This window comes from Ambystoma mexicanum, chromosome 9 (assembly GCF_040938575.1).
Source record: "Ambystoma mexicanum isolate Mex_15411 chromosome 9, UKY_AmexF1_1, whole genome shotgun sequence".
Taxonomy (NCBI): domain Eukaryota; kingdom Metazoa; phylum Chordata; class Amphibia; order Caudata; family Ambystomatidae; genus Ambystoma; species Ambystoma mexicanum.
The window spans coordinates 1,117,493,392-1,117,515,181 of NC_090931.1; the positions used below are offsets into that span (position 1 = coordinate 1,117,493,392).

General features: G+C 45.6%; 1 protein-coding gene across 2 annotated transcripts in view; it reads right to left on the reverse strand.

Moving 5' to 3' along the window:
* Window positions 1-21,790, reverse strand: part of RIF1 (replication timing regulatory factor 1) — a 1,074,525-nt gene that overhangs the window by 615,798 nt on the left and 436,937 nt on the right. For both annotated transcript variants that reach the window (XM_069616488.1, XM_069616487.1), the window contains one exon: window positions 19,662-19,941. In XM_069616488.1, coding sequence (XP_069472589.1) covers window positions 19,662-19,941 — 280 coding nt within the window. The remainder of the gene's footprint in view (window positions 1-19,661; window positions 19,942-21,790) is intronic.

Here is a 21,790-nt window from a genome sequence, read left to right on the forward strand (position 1 = left end):
ACCACAGCAGGAACCCAGCTGTCTGTCTAAACAAGGTTGAGGCTAGGACCGTCAAAATAAGTTGTCACTTGAGAACTACATCTTGGGGAAGTCAGAAAGGTTTACTTTGATAAAAAGGGGATTAGGATACTGTGTATGAGGGGACGGTTGGATATGGATATTTTATTTGTATCGTGCTTGTACACAAGTGTTTCAGAGCAGCATTGTTGGAAACCAGCATTATGGGTAAGGAACATGAAGGGTTTGCACTGAGACTGGAGGGTGATAGCAAGGGACTTCAGCAATTAGCACTACAGCTGTTTTCTATGGCATGCTTTGAGGAAGAGCTAAACTTAAGGACCAGATGTGGGAAGTAGTCGCAAGGCATTTTGATTGTTGAAACAGCACTGTTCACTCGAAGCGTCACACATCTGAAATTTTGACAGCCATGGATTCAAGCCTTGCTGGCAGAACACTGTTCTTTCCCCTCAACCGTTCTTGCCACAAACTTCTCCCCTTACCCCACCCACCCAAGGCTAATGGGGTTGCATAGTGTTTTGGTCAGTGTTTTGGTATTTTCTCCCCAGGTAACCCCCAAAAGGTATTTTTGTTCTTTGCTCCTGCGGCCACTGGGGATCTGCCCCTAGGGGTTGAGCAGATTGCGATGCATGCCTTGGTACCAATATAGAAGGGCTAGCACAAGACCAGCTAACAGCTCATGTGAACAGGGAAAACTGTACACAGCTTGCAGGTGGTAGTAATGCTTCACTGACACATACATGATGCACCTCTGAAAGCCTGCAATCCTTTCCAACTCTCTATTCCACTGCTTGCTTCAAAAAAGGAACATATTGTATGTCTGCATTAACATATGCTCTACACAACAAGCCCCATCTAAAACATACCTTTGTATTCCACTTCACCACCATCTCATGTCTGTTTACTATTAATGGAATAGGGTTTTGTGTCTTGCCACATAAATCCAAACCACACAAGCATATCACTTTAAAAGTTCATTAATCCCCCTCTGTACTTCCATGCGACAAATGTGTCATCTGCTCACAGGCAGTGAATTCTCGATATGCATCTTTTCACAGCTCCCACCAGATGGTCAGGCTTTGCCTCCATGGCCTTTTCTGTCAACCGGCTGTGTGCCTGGCGCCAAAATAAAATGCACCTAGAACATAGTTTCTAGCCAACCTGCAGATCCATTGTGTATTTTACTGTGGCCCCACTCACTGTTCTTTGAGGTGGACAGCTTACACATCAGGAATAGATGAGTGGCCAGAGAGACTCACTATCTTTAATGAGGGGACTCAGAACACCAACCAGGTCTAATTCAATGCAATTGTTACTGTACCTGCACATCTGCATCTGTGACCCAAAATCCCAAGTAGCCACCAGTTGATTATTCCGCTTTTAAGAAAACAAAAACAGAAGACAAATAAAAAGCATTCCAGAGCTGCCTATTGCATTTTCATGATGGCCGCTTGTTCAATGGGTGAAAAAAAACATTTGTTCAGTTGAACTGCAGATTTAAACTGACCCTATTTAACAGCAAGCTGTATGAAACTCTACGAATCACTAACATCAGGATCATATATTGCATGTTCTTTTGGAATGTTCCTCTACAAGAGTTTAGAGATTTTATATTCTCCTTTGTCTAGTGTTCACTGTTAAGCAGTCCTGGCTTTTAAGCTCGCGTCACGTCCCATTCTGGTACTTGTATGCCAAACTTTATATAAAGCAAAGTAACAGACGGACTTTCCACAAAATAGAAGAGAAAACCTGTTCTAATACCAATCTACTAAATGTATCGGAAGGGCAGAGTACAACCCCTTAACAGAGGTGTACCTGCCCACATCCATGTATTTAAATGGGCCTTCAGTGCCTTTCTCGGACTTATGTTCTATGGCATAACTTAGTGTGGTTTTGTGCATTCCATAGTCTAATTAGTCAGGTACTTATTCTTTAGGATGTGCCCTGTGATTATGATGTTATATGTAGCATTATCGTATTACAACATGCATCTGTTCCTGGCCAAGAAGTGTGTTGTTTCGTAAGCTTGGGGCATCCTGCTCAGATGCAGCATGAAGAGGCAGAGAGCTAGCAGGTAAGAAAGACTTAGCTGTTTTGTACATAATGTCACAAGTACCAGTTACTTTTCAGGTTACATGTAATCAGGAGCACACCCGCCAGCCACCCTCACGTTTACGAGCTCGGGGTCGTAACTGGCAATTTCAGAACACTCATGCATCATCACCCATCCAACATTCACTGAGGCGTCATTCATTTAGTCAACTACATTCTCACAGCATGCAATCATGACCAGCAGGACACCAGCGCTAGGAGACCGCAGTCATGCACTCGACTCCCAACAAGACAAAATAAACCACATTCCCTTTATATTCATTGACACTGCAAGACACAGCAAAGCGCTTGCTGGACACCAAGCGCAGCCATGAGGAATGAGGTCCCCTCTATCAGGTACTTTATTGGATCCAAGGGTCTGACCTACTGCTGCACGACATTGTTGTGTTTCTAACATTTTCCTATAGTTTTAACTTTATGCAACTATTAGATGTTGTACTTTTTTATTCTATGCAGAAAACTAATTTTTACTCTTGAAATTGCATTTACGCTACAATTATAAAAATAGAGAGTAAAATACTCTCACCTCGAAATCTTATCTGGAGCCATGGCTGTATGTAATTTACTATGGCAGCACACATTTAAATGCAGTGGCAACTGGTTGCCTTTGGGCTTCCCTGTGTAATTTCTATTATCTCTTATAGTGAGCCAGCACACCCCACCTTATGGGGAGTGCTGGGGAGACACATCGTATCCCCTTTCTCACTTATCTGGTAACAATTATGTTACAATTAGAAGTTAACTTGAATGGCTGGTGGCGTAGAAACTACTTTTATAAAACGTTTAGTCATTACTACTACTCGCAGGCTGCAAAATCAGCCATGGTAATGCACAAAAGGGTCATCATTCTGCTAGAATGGTGGGCTCTTTTTCACCATTTCTTGTTTATGTCTTCTGCCATCCTGGGCGGGAAAGACCTTGGTTGAAGTTTAGTCTTTGGCGGAAATCCTTTTTATTTCTCGCTGAGGCTCCAGAGTGTCTGAAGAGAAAAAGTGAGGGAAGAGTCCAAAACTTGCAGCCCTCTGTCTTCCATCTTGCCTGAAAGGAACAAGTTCTCACTAGGAGAGGACTGTCCAGATTGGACAGCAAGCCACCTCTGTAAACTGCAGGGAGAATTTGCAGAAGTGATGCTGTAGTTCCTGATAAATGGTCAGATCCTGAAAGCTGCTGACAAATCGACCACTAGAACCAACTCCAAAGAGGAAGAAAAAACGTATAATCATTTCCAGCGACCTGAGAGCCTGATGTGTAACCGGAGCCTGACGTAAACTTAATTCCAGTGAACCTGGGGGTCCTAAATGGGGTGACTCATACCCAGAGGCTGGTGTGATCCACTATCCTTGAGAAGACCTGCAGGATTAGCCACCCCTCGACGTGCTGTGACATTGCTGGGCTGCAAGCCGCCAATACTTGGGGACCTCGAGCCTGAGTGCAGTGCAACGTCTTCCGAAGTCCGATTCCTGCTTAAACTTTGCTGAACTACTGCTGGACCTCCAGAGACCATTCTAATCCCTTGAATCACATCACCAGAATGCAGGACCGAGAGAGTGAAGAGGATCAGACTGGCGATATTCATTCATTAGGTTCCTTTAAAAGGGCACCAAATCCACAGAGCCACGAGAAACCTTGAAGAATCCTTTGTTTGAAGCATCCTCTGGTGACTGCTGTTGCAAGTTCCTATCCTGTGTCTTATTTCCAGACCAAGAATCCAGGGACCGGGTCCTGTGCTGCTGCATCCTGAGGGCAACTATCCAGAAGCTCTTCTTTTCTGCTGAGGTACTGTGTTGGCTTGGGTAATATTTAACGTCAGTCTTATGCTAAGCCAAAGTCAATTTGGGCAAGTCTAGGTGAGCTGAAGCACTTCTCAGAGATAGGTAAAAAAGCCTTGCACAATGTTTTAAAAGTCTTTGTAGAAAAGAAGAAATCAAATTAGGGCCACAAACTGCTTAGGCTTGTGAAGTAAAGAAGCTGTCAGCAACTCTACAGAAGCAACCACACCAAGTCTCCACTGAGAACAAGTGCAGTTATACAACAAGAAGACTGTACAGTACCTTTGGTTAGAAGAAAAGGGCTTTGGCTGGCTTTTGTTCCTGTGCAGCTCTGCAGATCCTGTGTTCCTGGGCCTCAGTCGTGGGGACAAAAGGGAGGACGTCTGGAGGACTCCTGCACTGCAACGGGACGATTGGCGACAGAAAAAGACCAACTTCGATTCCGTGGCACTTCGCGGTTTCAGCTCCTCGCGTCTAAGCAAGTAGCAACACTGCAGACTCTTGGCTGCCGAGATGGGCTTCCCTTGAATCTGGGGTCCAGCACTCTGTTGAGGTGGCTCAGGCTCAGTCAGTCCTGCTTCTTGGGAGTCTGGAGGATCTTCCTGGAGCTCTTGGCCAACTTTAAAGCAACGCACACAAACTGGTGTTCCTCTCTCTGGCTTTTCGGTTCTAGCAGCAACTGCAGTGCAATTTCAAACAGCTCCGGGAGGATGTCCAGGTGGCTTTGGAGTGGATTGGTCCCACTAACTCAAGGAGTCGAGGCGAATTCTGAGCTTCAGCAAGGCTTCACCGGTCAAAACAATGGTCCTGTAGTTGCAGCAGGCGTCTCCAAGTTCTTCAGATTCCTTTGTCCATTTGTCGACTGTGCCTTCCAAGCCAAAAAGGCTTGCCTTTTATGCAAGTTTCTCCCATTCATTGCAGCCTAGTTGTCAGTCACCGGCCAGTCATCCAAGAGTGCATTCCTGTCTCCTAGGAGACAGAGCACAGGGAGTTTCGGGTACCTCCCTCACTTCCTGCCGCGCCATACACCCTGGAGCCAGAGGCGGCCTTCACTCGTGAATCCTGCCAAAGGCAAAATGAACAAAGGGACCAAACCTGGTTAGGCGCGCAGAGTAAATCTCAAGAAGGACTTTTCCACAAAGAAATGGCGAAAAAAAGACCGGGCCATTTTGACAAAAATGGCACCCTTGGACGCTTTACTGCAGCTGCGAACGCAGCCCGCGGTAAATGCACACCACGGTAGTTAAGTAAACCACTGCCACCAGCCATTCATCGAGGAAAGGCCAACAAAAATGTTACATGAGAAGCTAGACAAAGGGGATACTAAGTAACCCCTCCAGCAGCCTATTGTAAGATGGTGTGTGCTGGGTCTAGACAGTTACAAATTTAAGTAAAGTCAATTTAACTTTCCTGCTCTTGGAAACAGTAGTTTGTCTAAGAGGAAGGTATTTACACCTTGGGAAATCTGAAAGACTTCCCTGTGTCACTGCACTAAAGGTGCTGTGCGACAATGTAAAAGATGATGCCTATGGAGTTTGTCGGACTCCACAAGTTAAAAGAAACAGTTCAAATCACATTTAAAATACATGAGTGGGAAAAAAGGGTCTTGCTCTCTCCAGGTAAAAATTTAAAGTCCTAAAATCCAGAAAATTGCTGAGGGTCTCTAAGGTAGAGAGGAATTAGCACATTTCTTTTGTCAACTTTTATTTAATAATTTCAAATACATCAACAATACAATTATTAGCAGTTCAACAAAATATGCTTCTCATTGCACGTTACATAGGCAAACATGCCAATTTAGTACACCAAGAACATCTGCATCACTTTCAGGCAATATAAATAACTCCTCCCTATGCATATTTACCCAGTCTTAAATCCTTTGTACACAAACCACCACCACTAAACAAAGAAGACACTCCCACAGAATGGACCAAAAAAATAAATAAACACAACATAGAATCAAAAAACCAGAAAGATCCCAGATCAACACCCTAATCCCCACTACCAAATCAATAAAACATACTTGACTCAGACAATACTCAGGTACTCCCTCACCATATAATTCATTAAATGGCGTCCAGAGAGCTAGATACTTATCTCCTCTGTCCTGCCTATGGAACATCACCCTCTCAAACCCCAATAACATCAATACATCATTTATCCAATTCATCACTCGAGGTTTCTTCCTCGTCTCCCATACCATCAACACCTGCTTTGCCGCAACTATTAAAAGGGGCCCCTAGGGGTCCCTCGTGCTATGGAAACAAGGCAATGACCATACACGAAAAGATGCGCCAGACACGAGCTATCAAATTCCCAATGCTAGGGTTTATTGCAAGCAAAAGATAGTATCAATTGGCCAATTCTGATCTCACGCCCCACAACGTGAGTTTCCTAGACCTCGAGGGACGCAAGAGAGCGAATTACGTACATCAGTTACATATATACAAAATGCATATCATACAATCAGCAAAGTCATGTTCAACACCCCTCTGTATTAAGTTCTTTTGAACTTGGGATGACGATGGACATATCCGACGAGTATGACGATTATAATGCTTTCGATGTCTATTCTAGTAACAATGTGCAATTTAGAAAGTGCGGAGGCATCTTTTAGAACACGGTGGTTCTGTTCTTGGAAGCATTCTGTACACGGGGGAAGAGCCACATTCCAAGCTTTGCTATCTATGAGGTACTAATCGTGTCCTGGGAGCCGACACGTTCTAAAGGGTTTTGCGAAGGGGGGCCATAAGAGAAGCATAATTCAAGCCTTTAACTATTATTCTAACCTATTCTACCATCGTACGAGACTGGCTGGCAGCTGTGAAGTGATCAAATGCCCTGCAGCTTCCTCCCAAGGCTACAGAGAGGGAGCGTGGGCATTCCTCTCTGGGCTACTCATGTGGAGTTCAGCAAACTCTTCAGTCCCGCGACCTTGTCCTTTCATATTCAGACAACAATGTTAACAGTTGAGCAGAGTAAGCAGAATCTGCAAGAATTGCAAGCTGCAAAGCAGTTTTTAGACAAAGCAATGAGCAATGGTTAACAAGCAAAATGGCGATTCTTACTACATTTAAAATGGCCGGTCGGTCAAGCAAAGCAGTTTATATTTCTATTATTTGGTGCATGAGACGGTTGGCCCACGGCCATCAAGTTACATCTATCATTCAAATGAAGGGTATTCATTTTTCCAGATTGACACTATAAGTACCTTATGAATCCACTGCCCATTTTTCCAGCAACCTCACATCGTCCCCTTCTTGACAGAAGTAAAACCTGTAGAGGCACCCCAGGAAGACCTATGGACAATAGGTTATCTAGTCTAACATTCCCGTCCAGAAGTTCAACACACGAGAACAATACCACATGTGAACGAGTGTCCCTTTCTCCTTCCCACATCCCCAACATAAATCATTGTCAATTAGACCCAATTTACACATACGCACTGGTGTCCAATACAAATGTCCTAATATTTTCTGGTGAATAAGCCGTAACTTGAGATCCAACTTGCTCCTATATCCCACACCCCACATATTTTCCCATTCCTCCGTAATCTCGTATCCCAATTCCTCTTCCCACTTCTCCAATGCTCTCTTCCTAGAATTAATAACCGCATAATTCGCTGGCATTAAAATAGTGCATGTGCTCACCATTCGTGGTGATGACATGAGAATCTTGCAACCATCGGTACCTCCTCTAACGGTCTCATCAACATTGTTAGCCTTTCAACAGTCTTTTTAACATTACAAATCTACTCTTTTCCCTCTTAGCTAGATGAAACGCCCCCTGTAACTCCTCAAATGTTAACATACAACCATCCCGTATCACATCCCCAATGCACAAAAGACCTTTTGAGACCCAACTCCTCCTATATGACAATGCATTACTTACCGTAAAAGCATTTCTGATGGTTGTATCTGCTTAGATTCACATGCTGTGCATAGGTCCGACATCCATTGGTCCCTGCGGAGTATTGCATTTTGTTTTTCGTAGTCGAAAAGGGGACGTCGACAAGGCGTGTCTGAAACACTATCCCTATAGTGACGTGCGTTGTACCCACAATCCCTCACGCGTCGAGGTCCCTCTGTTTGTATTTTTCTGCCCTGAGGGAGCCTTCTAGACGTGAGTGAGTACAGAAAAGAGATATAAAAGGAAGTCTATGTTCCTTCCATCCGAGCGGGGAGGAAGGGTGGGCGGGCGCATGTGAATCTAAGCAGATACAACCATCAGAAATGCTTTTACGGTAAGTAATGCATTGTCTTCTGATGTTTGTTAATCTGCTTAGAATCACATGCTGTGCATAGACTAGTGAGCAGTACCCGGAGTTGGCGGTGGGTTATGAGAAGGAACAGTAGAGAAAAGATGTCTTAATACTGCCTGTCCCACCTGGGAGTCAGATCTCGAGTGTGCATCTAGACAGTAGTGTTTTGTAAAGGTGTGCACAGAACTCCAGGTAGCCGCTTTGCAGATGGACTCAAGGGGAACATTTGCAATGAATGCTATGGACGCCCCCGTGCCTCGAGTAGAGTGTGCTCTTGGCTTAAAGGGCAGTTCTCTCTTAGCAAGAGTATAGCAGAGAGTGATGCATTGAACAATCCATCTAGAAATAGTGGACTTTGAAACTGCATCCCCTTCTCTTCCTGCTGCCACCGAGACGAAGAACTGATTAGCCTTCCTCAGTGGTCTGGTTCTTTCCATGTAGAACATGACCGCTCTGCGCACATCTAGTGTGTGCAGACTTTTTTCTCCCAAGTTGGAAGGATTTTGAAAGAACGTTGGTAGTTCTATAGACTGGTTTACGTGGAATTTCGAGATGAATTTCGGAGCAAACCTTGGGTGCGTGCGTAGAACCACCTTATCTCTGAACTGTAACGAAGGGGTCTAGAACAGAAAGAGCCTGTAGTTCACTTACTCTCCCGATGGAGGTGATAGCTATTAGAAAAGCAATCTTAAGAGTGAGGTCTTTAAGAGATGCTTTGTGCATGGGTTCAAATGGTGAGCCCATTAGTCTGGTAAGTACCACGTTAAGGTCCCATCCGGGAGCTGGGTCAGCTATCGGGGGGTGTATTCTCTTTACTCCCTCCATGAAGGCCTTTATAACAGGGAACTTCCACCACGACACTGAGTTGGGAAGTGGTGTATGCAGAAAGTGCCGCTAGGTGGACTTTAATGGAATTGAACACTAGACCTGAATCCAATAAATGGGTCAGGTATAGAACAATATGTGTGGGAGAGCAGTCAATCGGGTTGATGCTCTTTCCTCTGCACCAGATGACAAATCTCTTCCACTTGCTAGAATAGCAGTGGCGAGTGTTAGGTTTTCTGGCTTCCCTGAGGATGTCCATGCATCTCTGCAGGAGCTGTAGAAGTCCAAATTCTATGATCTCAGGAGCCAGGCTGCTAAGTTCATGTTCTGGGGGCATGGATGCAGAGTCCTGCCGTTGTCTTGTGACAGCATTGTTGTACGGGCAGGGGAGTTGGGGGAGATAGAGACATCTCCATCAAGTGAGCGAACCATGGCTGTCGGGCCCACATTGGGGCCACCAGTATCATGGTCACTTGTTCCTGGTGCATCTTGTGCACCACCTTGTTGAGAAGGGGAGTCGGGGGGGGGGGGGGGGGGAAGCGTAAACAAATTTCCCTGACCAATGCATCGACAGACCGTTCCCCTTGGATTGGTTCTGGGGGTACCTGGAGGCGTAACTTTGGCATTGTGAGTTCTCCAGGGTTGCGAACAGGTCTATTTCTGGGAATCCCCATTGTGTGAAGACGAAGACGATGTCTCCGTGCAGTCGCCATTCGTACTCTTCGGGCAGGGGGAAATCTCTGCTGAGTTTGTCTGCCAGCAGATTGAGTTCCCCTGGTACATGTTGTGACAGTAGGAACATGTTTTGTTTGAGAGCCCACTTCCATATATTTTGGGCCAGTTTGGACAGTCCTGGAGAGTGGGTGCCCCCCTGCTTGTTGATGTAGTACATGGCTGTGGTGCTGTCTGTAAGGACCATCACTGTTTTGCCTTGTAGGTGTTCCTGGAAGGCTTTTAGCGCCTTGAACACAGCTAGTAGCTCCAGTAGATTTGTGCGTTTGGATGCTACGTTCGGAGTCCACACTCCGTGAGCAGTCTGATGGGATAGGTGAGCCCCCCATCCTGTGAGGGATGCGTCTGGTTAGAGTGGCTTCCGCCGCGGGTGTGGCAAAGGGTTTCCCTCTTTCCAGGTTTTCCTTTGTCCACCACCGTAGCGAGAGAACCAAGGCCTGCGAGACCACCACTAGATCGTCCCATAGTCCGCTGGCCTGACACCACTGGCTGTTGAGCCACTCTTGCATTGGGCGCAGGCGCGCGTGAGGTACCAAATAAATACACAACGCCATCATGCCTAGCAAGCGCATTGCTTTGCGTACCGTCACCTCTCGACCGGCCACATATTGAGGGATCTGAAACAGCATGTTTTGGACCCTCTCGTTGGAGGGGAAGACGAGGCCGTCCTTTGGTTGAATTAGAGCCCCTAGGAATTGTTTGATCTGGCTGGGGTCTAGGCTGGACTTCTTTTCGTTGATGGAGAAGCCCAGCTGGAACAAAAGGTCTACAGTCTTTTGGGTATTGGAGAAGCATGTTTCGTAAGAATCCCCTGTTATGAGCCAGTCGTCGAGGTAAGGGTAAACTGGGATGGACAACCTGCGCAGGTGGGCCGCTGCCACTGGCAGTACCTTCGTGAATACCCTTGGTGCAGATGCTATGCCGAAGGGTAGCACTCTGAACTGGTAGTGTTTGCCCTCTATCATGAACCTGAGGTATTTTCTGTGCGCTGGCAACATTAAAATATGAAAGTATGCATCTTTCATGTCTAGTGTTGTCATGTAATCTCCTTGCGATAGCAGGTTGATCACTTCCTGTAAGGTCACCATACGAAACTTCTGGGGTTTGACAAACTTGTTCGCTGGGCGCATATCTAATACAGGGCGCATGGTTAGATCCTTTTTGGGTACAAGGAAGTACACTGAATAAATACCTTCCGTTACCCGAGATAGAGGCACGACCTCTATGGCTCCTTTTTCCAGCAGTTGTTCTACTTCTTGGAGAAGGATGGCAAGGTGTTCTGGTGTCATGCGTCGTCCCCTCGGGGGTCGGGAGGGGACGCGAATCTTCGCGTCACTTGGTGTTGTTGGGGGCTTGGGAGCCTCTGGGGGTGGACCCCCGTCCTCTCCCTTTGCCACGGCGCTGGCCTCTTTGGCTGTACTGCCCACTATTGGTCTGGTAATTGGTGGCAGGGTACTGTTGCTGCTAATTCTGCTGTTGGCGTTGGCCACGAAAAAAGCGTTTGTTGCCATAGCCGCGTCTGGTAGTGGGCTTAGAGATCTGGTCAAGAGTTTTGATAGTATCGAACTCTTTTTTAGCCATCTCCAGAGCCTCATCCACCGCTTTCCCGAAGAGGTTTGAGTCTTCAATAGGTTTATTTATTAAAGACGCCTGTGTCTCCGGTTTGAACCCTGAGTTACGCAGCCATACATGGCGTTTTAGGAGTATTCCCTGAACCAGGGAACGTCCCGCTGTCTCTGCAGCATCCAGAGAGTTCTTCACAATGCTCTGGTTGACCTGGGTTCCTTCGCCAATAGTTGATAGCAGGCGTGTCCGTAGTGGTTCCGGCGCTTCTTCGGCGTCTTTGCGCAGTTTGGCCCACTGCGCGTCTGCGTAGCTAGCTAGCAAAGAATTGTTGTTCGCAATTCTTGCAGAAAAGGCAGCCGAGGATGTGACTCTCTTTCCAAGGGCATATAATCTCTTGCCCTCCTTGTCAGGTGGTGCCTCGCTGGTGGACAGCGGCACCCCTGCCCTCTTCCTTGTATTAGTTACTACAAGGGAGTCAGGAATAGAATGTCCCCTGATGTACAACAGCGGGTCTGAGGGTGAAGGAGTGAAAAGTTTTTCAATTCTTGGATTAACTCCTCTGATTAGTGCGGGCGTGGATAGCGAAGGGATGATTCTTCTCTTCACTGAAGCGAGGAGGGGAATGGTCTGGCTGACCGGGGGTTTCTCCTTAATTACTCTTTCCACAAAGTCTATTTCAGGAGAGATCTCCCCAGTGTCCAGTTCGAAATGTGCTGCTGCTCTGCGCAACAGGGCATTGAATGTGGGCTGATCGTCTATGGGAGACGTGTTCCTAACAGGTGAATTGTCAGGAGGATTTAGGTTCAGGACATCAGTGTCCGAATATACTGATGGGGATTGCCAGGGATGTGAAGGCCTTTCTGGATTTTCTCCTAAGCCTTCTCCTACCATGTCTGGGCTGTCTTCCAGACCTTCCTCCTGGTTCTGTCCCTCTTCATCGTCCACAAATTCATCCTCCTCCTCCAAGTATTGTTCCTCACCAGTGAGGTCATACACATTATGGAAATCTGAGGCTGTGTCCTGCTGGGGATTGAATAGTCTTGGATATTTAGCTCTGGGGTCCTCCTGAGGCCCTTCTCTTGTTCTCTTGGGAGTGGGAGGGTTCTGGATCTTCATAAACCTCTCCATTCTCTCCAGGCAGAGATGGAGCCTTTCCATGGTCTCATGGGGTACCCCTGAGCGGTCTAGCGGGGGAAAATTAGTGTCTTCTAGCTGAAAACGGCTCGACCTCTCCCAGAACGTCGAGGAAAGTGTCCAGTCGCCTTCCGAAAAGCCTTCTGGTGTGCTGGGGGTCCCCCCGACTGAAGGGGGTAGTCCCTGTCTTTCTTCGGGCTTTTTCGGCGTGTCTTTCGACCCTTGCGTAACGCTCGACGTGTCTTTCGGCGTACGCTTCTGGGCGTCGGCTACAACGATCCTCGCTAAGCTCTCTGCGACTCGTTTGTCAGAGGAGGGCTGTGGTTTCGACGTTACGGGTGTCGATCGTTCTACGGCGGCATGCGCTCTCTGCTGGTGCGCGCCGGCCGATGGTTTGGGGGCGGCGCCCTTATTTGCCGAAAGCCCAGTCGCTGGTCGCGGCTGCGGTTGCGAGAGGGGCTTCGAACCTGAACGGTCCGAGGAGGCCGCCGGTGGAACCTGCGTCTCCTTTGGCGCTGATGCTTTCTTCGTCTTCGACGAAGAAGAGACGTGGGTTGTGTGCTTGTGTGGTTTCGTGTGCGTCAGTGTCGCCAGGGTGTTCATCCCCATAAGCAGGGCGTGAGCCGAGCCCGTCGGGGCCGGGGACAGACGAAGAATAGCGCGAGCGCTCTTTAGAGGGGTCTACGACTTCCGTAGCGGAGGAAGTTATCACGTTCCTCGTCACTGGTAGCAGCGGCGGGTGAGGAATCGGCCTTCGACATAGCGTAGGCCGCCCACCTCTTGACCCTACGGTCTTTTAGAGTCTTTGGCTTAAGAAGCCGACAAGCCGTGCAACTCTCCTCCTTGTGATCGAGGGGCAAGCAGTGGTTACACCGTGAATGCTTGTCCTTCCAAGTGAACTTGCCCTTGCAACGCGGGCAACACCTAAAGGGTGTCCTTTCCATAGCTGAGGCAGTAAATCGTGATAACGACCCCAAGGGAAAGGAAGCGGAAAAGGAAAGGCATTCTCAGAAAGGAAACAGATGTCCCACGACCCCACTCTCCCTACTGTATTTGGCCTGCGAGGCCATGCCACGTGTTCGGCAACGCCGAAGGATCTCCTCCACTCGTCCCCTCCGTCGAAGATCTTGCTCGGCGGAGAAACAGCTTCACAACTGCGTCGAGGGAGGGATCTATGTGTTATATATTAATAGGAAAACGACCAAAGGTCGAGGAGATGAAATCTGCAATGTCTCTCGAGGAGCTCCGCGTAAAGGCGACCAGTAGCTGGGTGGAAAAAAACAATCTGAGGGACCTCGACGCGTGAGGGATTGTGGGTACAACGCACGTCACTATAGGGATAGTGTTTCAGACACGCCTTGTCGACGTCCCCTTTTCGACTACGAAAAACAAAATGCAATACTCCGCAGTGACCACTGGATGTCGGACCTATGCACAGCATGTGATTCTAAGCAGATGAACAAACATCAGAAATGAGCTTATTGGCAATCTGCAAACCTGGATTAAGCCAAATTGGAGGCCCTGTAATTGAGGTAAAAATTCCAATTAAAAATATTCAACCACCAAACAGGCACATCTTTAGTCACAATAATAGATGTCAACTTACTACCCCTCCCAGGTAGTCTTCCCATTGAAGCAAAAGCAACAGCACTCAACTTCAATCCAGACATTTTACTCCTTTCAATCAACGTCCAAAAGAGCTCCGACTCATTCCCTATTGCCAAAGAGTATGCTGCTTTCTTCAAAATAAACCTTTTATAATACTGCTCCAAATCCGGGTACCCAAAACCCACGCGTTTAGTACTACGCATCTAAACAAACTTCGGAATCTTCGGGCTTCTTCTCCCCCCACAAAATTGTTCGAAAAACTCAGTCAATAGTATCTATCATTTTTTTCCAAAACTTCAAAAGGCAAGGACTGCATGACAAAGCACTTTCGGTAAAAGTCATCTTGATGGCATTGATTTTCACCCAAACCCCCATAGGTAAACGCTCCCATTTCGTATATCTTTTTCTAAAGTAACCACTATTTTCCCCACGTTGAATTCCACCATCTTTAACATCCCTAGTCAGATAAACTCCCAAATACTTCACATGGTATTCAGTCCATCTACAATTCCAATCTGAAAAATCATCCCTTATACAAGTCCTAACAACTGGGAATACTTTCGTTTTATCCCAATTAATATTATGCACGAGAGATTACTCACTTTATCAAAGATATTATACATGGCTACACTACCCCCCCCTCCGGATTTGCAAGAACCACATCCATATTGTCAGCATACGAAATACATTTAATTTCTTTATGCCCGAACTTCAAACCAGATACCCTGTTCCCCACGTATTAAGGCCAACAATTGCTCCAAAGCGATATTTAACAAAAAAGGCGATAGGAGACAAGGCAGGGTTGTCCCCCGAGTTAGTTCTAAGACCTCAAACACATTCACCCAGATCCTCACTGTTGCACCACCTTGAAGGCAACCGATTGCCCCTAAAAACCTATTCCCAAATCCCATCCTTTCCATTGTAAATTTCAAATACTTCCAACTTACCCAATCAAATGTCTTTTCCGCATCCATAAAGACCAATGCCATACTCGAAAACTTGTTTTGCTTTAAACTCAATACGTCAACTAGAATTTTTATATTGTCATAGCCAAATCTGTTTTTCATAAATCCCACCTGCGACTCCTGAACCAATTTCCCCATACATGCTTCCAGTCTATTCGCCATAATCTTTGCAAATATTTTCACATCCACATTCAGCAATGAAATGGGCCTATAAATGCTACAGTTTTTACAAACCCTTCCCTCCTTTGGTATTAAAGTAATCATTGCCTCACTCATTGACTGGCATAAAGCTCCTTCTAGCACAAACGTATTGAACAATTTACACAGAATAGGTGAGTGATGAGTTAAATTTCCTATAAAACTCCACAGGTATACCATCCATTCCCGGAGATTTACCCATCTCAAGTTGTTTAATTGCCAGCAGAACCTCATTTGTCTCAACTTCCTTTTCCAATGTATCACTTTCCTCTGATGTCAATTTAGGAATGTCTATAGCTGAAATTCTCTAATTCCACCTGGGACGGAAACCTGTCTTCCGTATACGACCTCATAGAATCTCTTAAAACATTTACAAATATCAACATTTTTCATTAACATATCCCCTTGTTCATTCATAATACTTTGAATAAACAATTTCTCCGCCATTCAGTTCAGTCTATTAGCAAGCAGCTTCCCACTCTTTACCCCCACAATCCCAAAAACTTTGTTTCGTAAAGAAAATGCGTTTCTCTGCCAACAAGTCAGTCTTACTCACCAACAGTTTTTGGGCTTGCAACATCTCCAAACTATCTCTACCTGACTGCACATATTTCTGCTGCAAGCACGACAGCCTATCCTCCATCGATCTCAATTCACTCAAACGTTTTTTTCTCAAATATGCAGTTTTAATTATAAATGCCCCCCTCACCACAGCCTTAAAACCATCCCACACCATCCTAAACTCTGCAGACCCATCCTTCTCCTTGAAATATCTCTCCATTGATGCTCGAATGCTCTCAACCCTCTTCATCCAAAACCCCCATTTTAAGACGCCACCTCATAAAAGTAGGCACCTCCCCATCTATAGTCACGCGTAAATCCAAAGGAGCATGGTCTGAGATTTCAAATAAGTTTCTTATCTCCATTGCAATTCAAAGACTTCTATCTAAATTACCCATCATCCATTTGTAGATTTAACGAAAATGTATCATACGATACCTCATAACAATGAACTGTATATATGTATAAATCATTCCCTCAAACATCTAGTTTTATGCAGTCATAACAATTGCATTTACCCCAACAAAACCACCCTTAACCCCCTCCTACCATTGCTATCCCCAATTGTAATACATCCAAAATTATACATTCAGCTGCTTAACTACTCATTTATTCTGCCCATACCTAGAATATCTGATCATATTATATATGTCCACAAAGCATCCCGTACATCCGATTTGTTCCCCCATTATCACTTCCCAATTAATCATACACCCCAAGATAACAAGAGTACAAAACCAATAAGCATCTACCTACATGTAAACATGAACAACTTCGCCCCAGTATACTCGAAACATCCCTAATGTTTCGAAACATTAACGCATAGTCCCCCATTACGTCAACTTACTATCATGTATCTCATGTCTGAAGACAAAGCTAGCACACCATGACAGTATCAGTATTATCATGTTCCTCAATTATCAGCCATCAACTTACCACCCTAAATCACAAATCTCATTCAAGTCCAGTATTTGTTACCAATAACACCTTGAATGCAATTGCTAAGCCTAAGGTAGCTCTATTCCCAAATACGCAGACTTTGATCTAGTCTATTCTGCACATAGAAATATTACATTCGGAATCATTGCCCAGGATAACAAATCAATTGTTTACATAGCCGCAGAGAAAATACCAAAGATTATGTCCTATTGTTACGATACAATGCTAAACGTACATATACTACATCCAGGCACTGACATGAGCACTATACCCAAGTAATTGAGTGATTACATGTTAAGCACAATCGCCTGAAATTATAGGGCATTACTCATCACATTCTCCAAGCCAAACGCTATTCACAGGAGTATACACACAGTCAAATCTCATAATACATAACCATATTATCAATCCCTTCCATAACTCCGCCCAGCCCTGCCATCCTCATTGAGTTTTAACAACTGATCTCTGCAGTGTCCATCACCTCAATCCACTACCCACAGATCACACACGGTAGTCCAATACTGAAGCATGACTGCCAAGAAAAGAAAGCAGAGAAGGCAGTCAATGCTCAGCTAGTAACTCACTGCGCACATTTGCCAATGTAACAGCAACACACAACTTTATATATCAATATAGAAACGCCCTCCATTGCAAAAGTCACATCCCGCTTTTGAATTCCCTACATAAATATAACATCTGGTATATAGTCCATTTGCGCATCAGTCGCCCACAAAAGTAAAAGCAACTGGGTGATCTCGCAGCTGAGATACCTAACTGCACACATTTCCCACATCCTCAATCACATTTCCCTGCAAGATCCGGCCCCTCAACTTGAGCAGCGCATATATTGCGCTTGTAGAAAACCTGCTGTAGCACACTTAAACACATCTCAAAAGGAAATTGAAACTAGGCTCCCCCAAGCTATAAAATCTATCTTTGCGAGTCTGGCTAGACAGTACCTGCTTCCTCTGTAGCACACATCAAACACATGACAACTATAAATTCATATCTGCACCTCACTGCAAGTCCTCTCTCCAAGCCTGTACCTGCACCTGCGATATATTAAAAACTGATCTAATATTCGACCTCACCACTTTAGCGAGGAAGTGCAGACGAGGCCCCTTGGATATGTTCCAATAGCTGCCGGGGATTACTCATTAGCGTAGCAGTCGACTGTTGCTGCATTTAGGATGCAGCCCAATAATGAATAGACGTCCTGCTGGAAAGTCCTATGAAAGTATAGCAGCATGTGAATAAATAACGCCGCCCCTAGAGGTCATGAAGCTCCTCCTGTCCTCTTCCATAGTTGTGTCTTGTGCCCGACACTGGGAAAAGGTCGAGGTGGGAAGAGGAAGCACCTTTGTTTTATTTGGAAGCGCTGCTGAGCTGTAGGCGAGGTGGGAGGGGAGCTTCGCAGTGTGTTCAGCGCTTTCCCAAAACATCCAGATAGCCCTGCGGTCATAGTGGCGCGTCGGGGGCCAATAAAACGAGCATTAGTAGAATGTCTGCCAGTGAAAGTGATGGTCAGTACCGACCATAACAGCTGCACTGTGCCTTAGCACTGCATCCTAGTCACGGCCCCCCCGACAACCAACAACCAGAAGCCAATCTGTGTCCATGCCTCCATTCCATATTGTGTGCTGCGCCTTACCGACGTATTACAATCTTGTCCCCCTGACTCCGTAGGTCGCAGAGCATCCACGTCTTCATTCCATACATCCCCGATGCTCCGTAACATTCCCTCGGCTTCCTCATTGCACGGCACGTCATCACGGTACACACGCTGTAACATTTCTCAGAATTCTCCCCAACACTGCCGACCCCTTGTCCAGAGTGCGGCCGCACAAGCCAGCCAGAGGTCCCCCCTTTTGTCACCACGACCAAGGAGCAGGAATTGGGGTCTGCAAAATTGAACCTAGAAGGAAGCCAGCTACAATTTCTTCATCTTTAAGGTACTGTGAAGTAAGTGGACCACAACTCCTCTGTGCAGGCCTTGCAGCCTGTGCATTCTCTGGTAGGCTCCCCTTGCGCTCCTGTATTTTCTTCATGTACTACCGACTGCTTGAATAACTTTCCCACTGAAGATCATCAGAACTAGAACTGTCCATTTGACTTTGGCTGTACTGTTTCCCAAAAGGTACTGGCCTTGGCAATAGTGGGTCCTCCATAGGTTTTAATTGTGAACACTTTCAATGCTAGGAACCAAACTGCCTTTATCCCTCTGGGAGAGTGTACTTGTTATTAACAGTTGCTAGACTGTGTGCTGTTTAACCTAGATTTCCCTCCATGCACAATTTTGCAAAGGTGATACTCTTTACTGACCTTAACTGGAGTCATTGTATGCTATATATGAAAAGTATAACCAACCAAAAGTTACTCGCCTGTATTATTCTTCCATGTAGAACTTAAATCCATTTCTAATTCAATGTTCTTGTTCGTTGCTGCATGGTGTATATATAAAAACATATTTTAATATAACTAAGCGAATATGTGTTTGTGGCTCTGTGTGTGTATGGACTTAGTACTGTTCTGCAAATAATCGCGACTGCTCAATCAGTCTACCGACTTGTGTAGTACAGGCCTATATTAAGAGTTGGGTCCCTAATAACAAAAAGGTAAGTCTTATGAAGTCCCACACCAGTTGGACTTTAGAGAAACGTCCCTAACACCGTCCCCAACAGCAATCTTCACCATTATGTATTTTGCAGGAGTTGTAGATAATTGGCCAGAGGTTATAGCTGTTTACTTTATCTTTTTTTGAGTGGCACAGGTTCTTGTCTACAACTTCAATAACAGCTCACGATCCAAGTACTTGTTGGTTAAAGCCAGTAAGTCCTCTCCAAGGATTTGTGGTGCATAGGGATACCCATTTCACCAAAGGCCCTTAAAAAAAATGAAATCTGAACATCACGAGTTAGAGAGGCTACAAATGCTGTTTTGAGATCTGCATTCTTACTTAAAAAAAATACTTACTTTGATGTTCTTTCATAAAACACAGCAAGGGGCTTCAATACATATGCAAGCAGCTTCCTTATAATCGATGCCATGGCAATATGGCTGATGGTGCTGGTTATAATTCCGAGAATGCTGCTCCCAGCTGAGACCAAAGCAGATGTTGGAATTTCTGGTGTAGAATCCTTAGACGCAAGTGCATGGAAAGAGTCAATCAACTTTACTAAAAGTTTCAAGAATGAGGTCAGGTTTCCGAGAGGTTCCCGCTTCTTCTTGGCCCAATCTGTAGGAGTCTGAGGTGCTATTGTAAACAAAACAAAAAGTACATATTAATTATGGGTCTACTTAAAAAATATGCTTTATTAACAAGAAGTAAAAATCAACAGAGGGCACAGCTGAAACAAAGTACAACTGGAATATACCCCGACCTGTGTTTGTGGTAGTGCATTTATTTTTAAACTCACCTGTTCAAGGTTCTATGGCTTTTTCAATTACAGAGTCACGATTGCCACATTTCAGGAAGTGACCTAACTTTATTGGCAAACTTTACTTAACTGCATCAGTAGCTCAGCAGTTTTAATGTTATTTGCTGTGCATAAATATCCATCTAATGGTTGATGAATTCGTTTTTCTTCAGTTTGAAAATAAGGGGCAGGGCCAATATGGTAGAGGGAACCCACACTGGACTTCCTTGACTCCCCACTACCACCACGCGCAACAGCTCCAGAGCACAATTATTATATTGGTCTGATACAGGGTGGAGGAGCACTTGGGTGCATGGCAAGCATGTAGGTATGCAGAGTGACGGTTGCGAAGGCTTGCAGCAATGAAAAATGACAGGCGCATAGGTGATGTAGCCATACAATACATTCTTTGAGTGCACAGGACACCTGAAAGGCGGAGGGGTACCTTGAGCACTAAGTCTTTTTGGAGCTGCCAGCTCCCACTCAGGGCTACTGTCCAGAGAGCCACAGAGCAACAGCTTAGAAAGGCATCCACGCTGGTGTTCTGTGGCCAGCCAGAGGAGATTAAAGGCAGGTAGGGCTAAACGTAGCCACTGCTGGTCTTTACACCACTGATGGCTCATGCTAGATCTGGGGAGTAAATTAACAGATGGGGCCAATACTGTTGCCTCCACCCCCTATCTGAGGAAACTGGGGATGGTATGAAAGGAGGATACGTGGAGGAACTGCCCCAGGTGACCACTGCAGCAAACATGAATAAGCATTCTGGGGTGAATCTTCGACCTCTCTCCTCTAGCCTTCTTGTGGCCCCTGTGTGCTTCACCAACTGAGGTATCACTTCAATTTAACAATCTGCGCACTCTGAAAACCATGAGCCTACTTGAAAGTGGCTGTGAACACTTGAACTCTCCCTCATCTACGACCACTGATTCCCCTCCCAGCATTCCAGGACGTACTTTCCAATGTAGCAGACATGGTCATGCCACCAAAAACACGCCTGAAACTGCATAAACGTTGTGCTCCTTGGTATACACCTTCACTTAGTACACTTCAACTGCTATACAAACAAGTCAAACATACATGGTGTTCCGCTTATGATACAGCGGATAAAGCTGCTCTAAAATCTGTTGCCTCAAATATCAACTTGCCATGAAAGAGGCACAATCTGTCTTTTACCAACCGGATTGAAGTAGCAATATATAAACCTAAGGAATTGTTCTCAGTGATAAAGATGTCATCTTCGGATAGGATTTCCACACCAGTTCGGCCCACACAGTCACTTTGTTACTCCTTGTCAGAATGTTTTATTCTTAAAATTCTCATCGGAGCCAATATATTAGCCCCTGGTTCTGTTCAGTCACTTCTTACCTCGACTTCTGCTCTCCTCTCTCCATCTCAGCATTAGTCATTTTCTTGCTTTGAACAGGTTACGCATGTTCATCTTGCTGAAGAAGTTTCAAGGCTGAAATCTTGTTCCCTTTCGAGCCCATCCCTTTTCATGTGCTTAAGGCAATCGGCTTTGATCTAGTTCCAGTTATGACTCCTGCCATGAACTACTCTTTAACCCAAGGGGTTGTTCGAGCCGCTCTCAAGCATGCGTTCGTCACTCCCTTCTCAAGAAGCCTACCCCTGACCCTGCACAACTGGCAACATTTCTCCAAATATCGCTCCCCAGATTCCTTATCA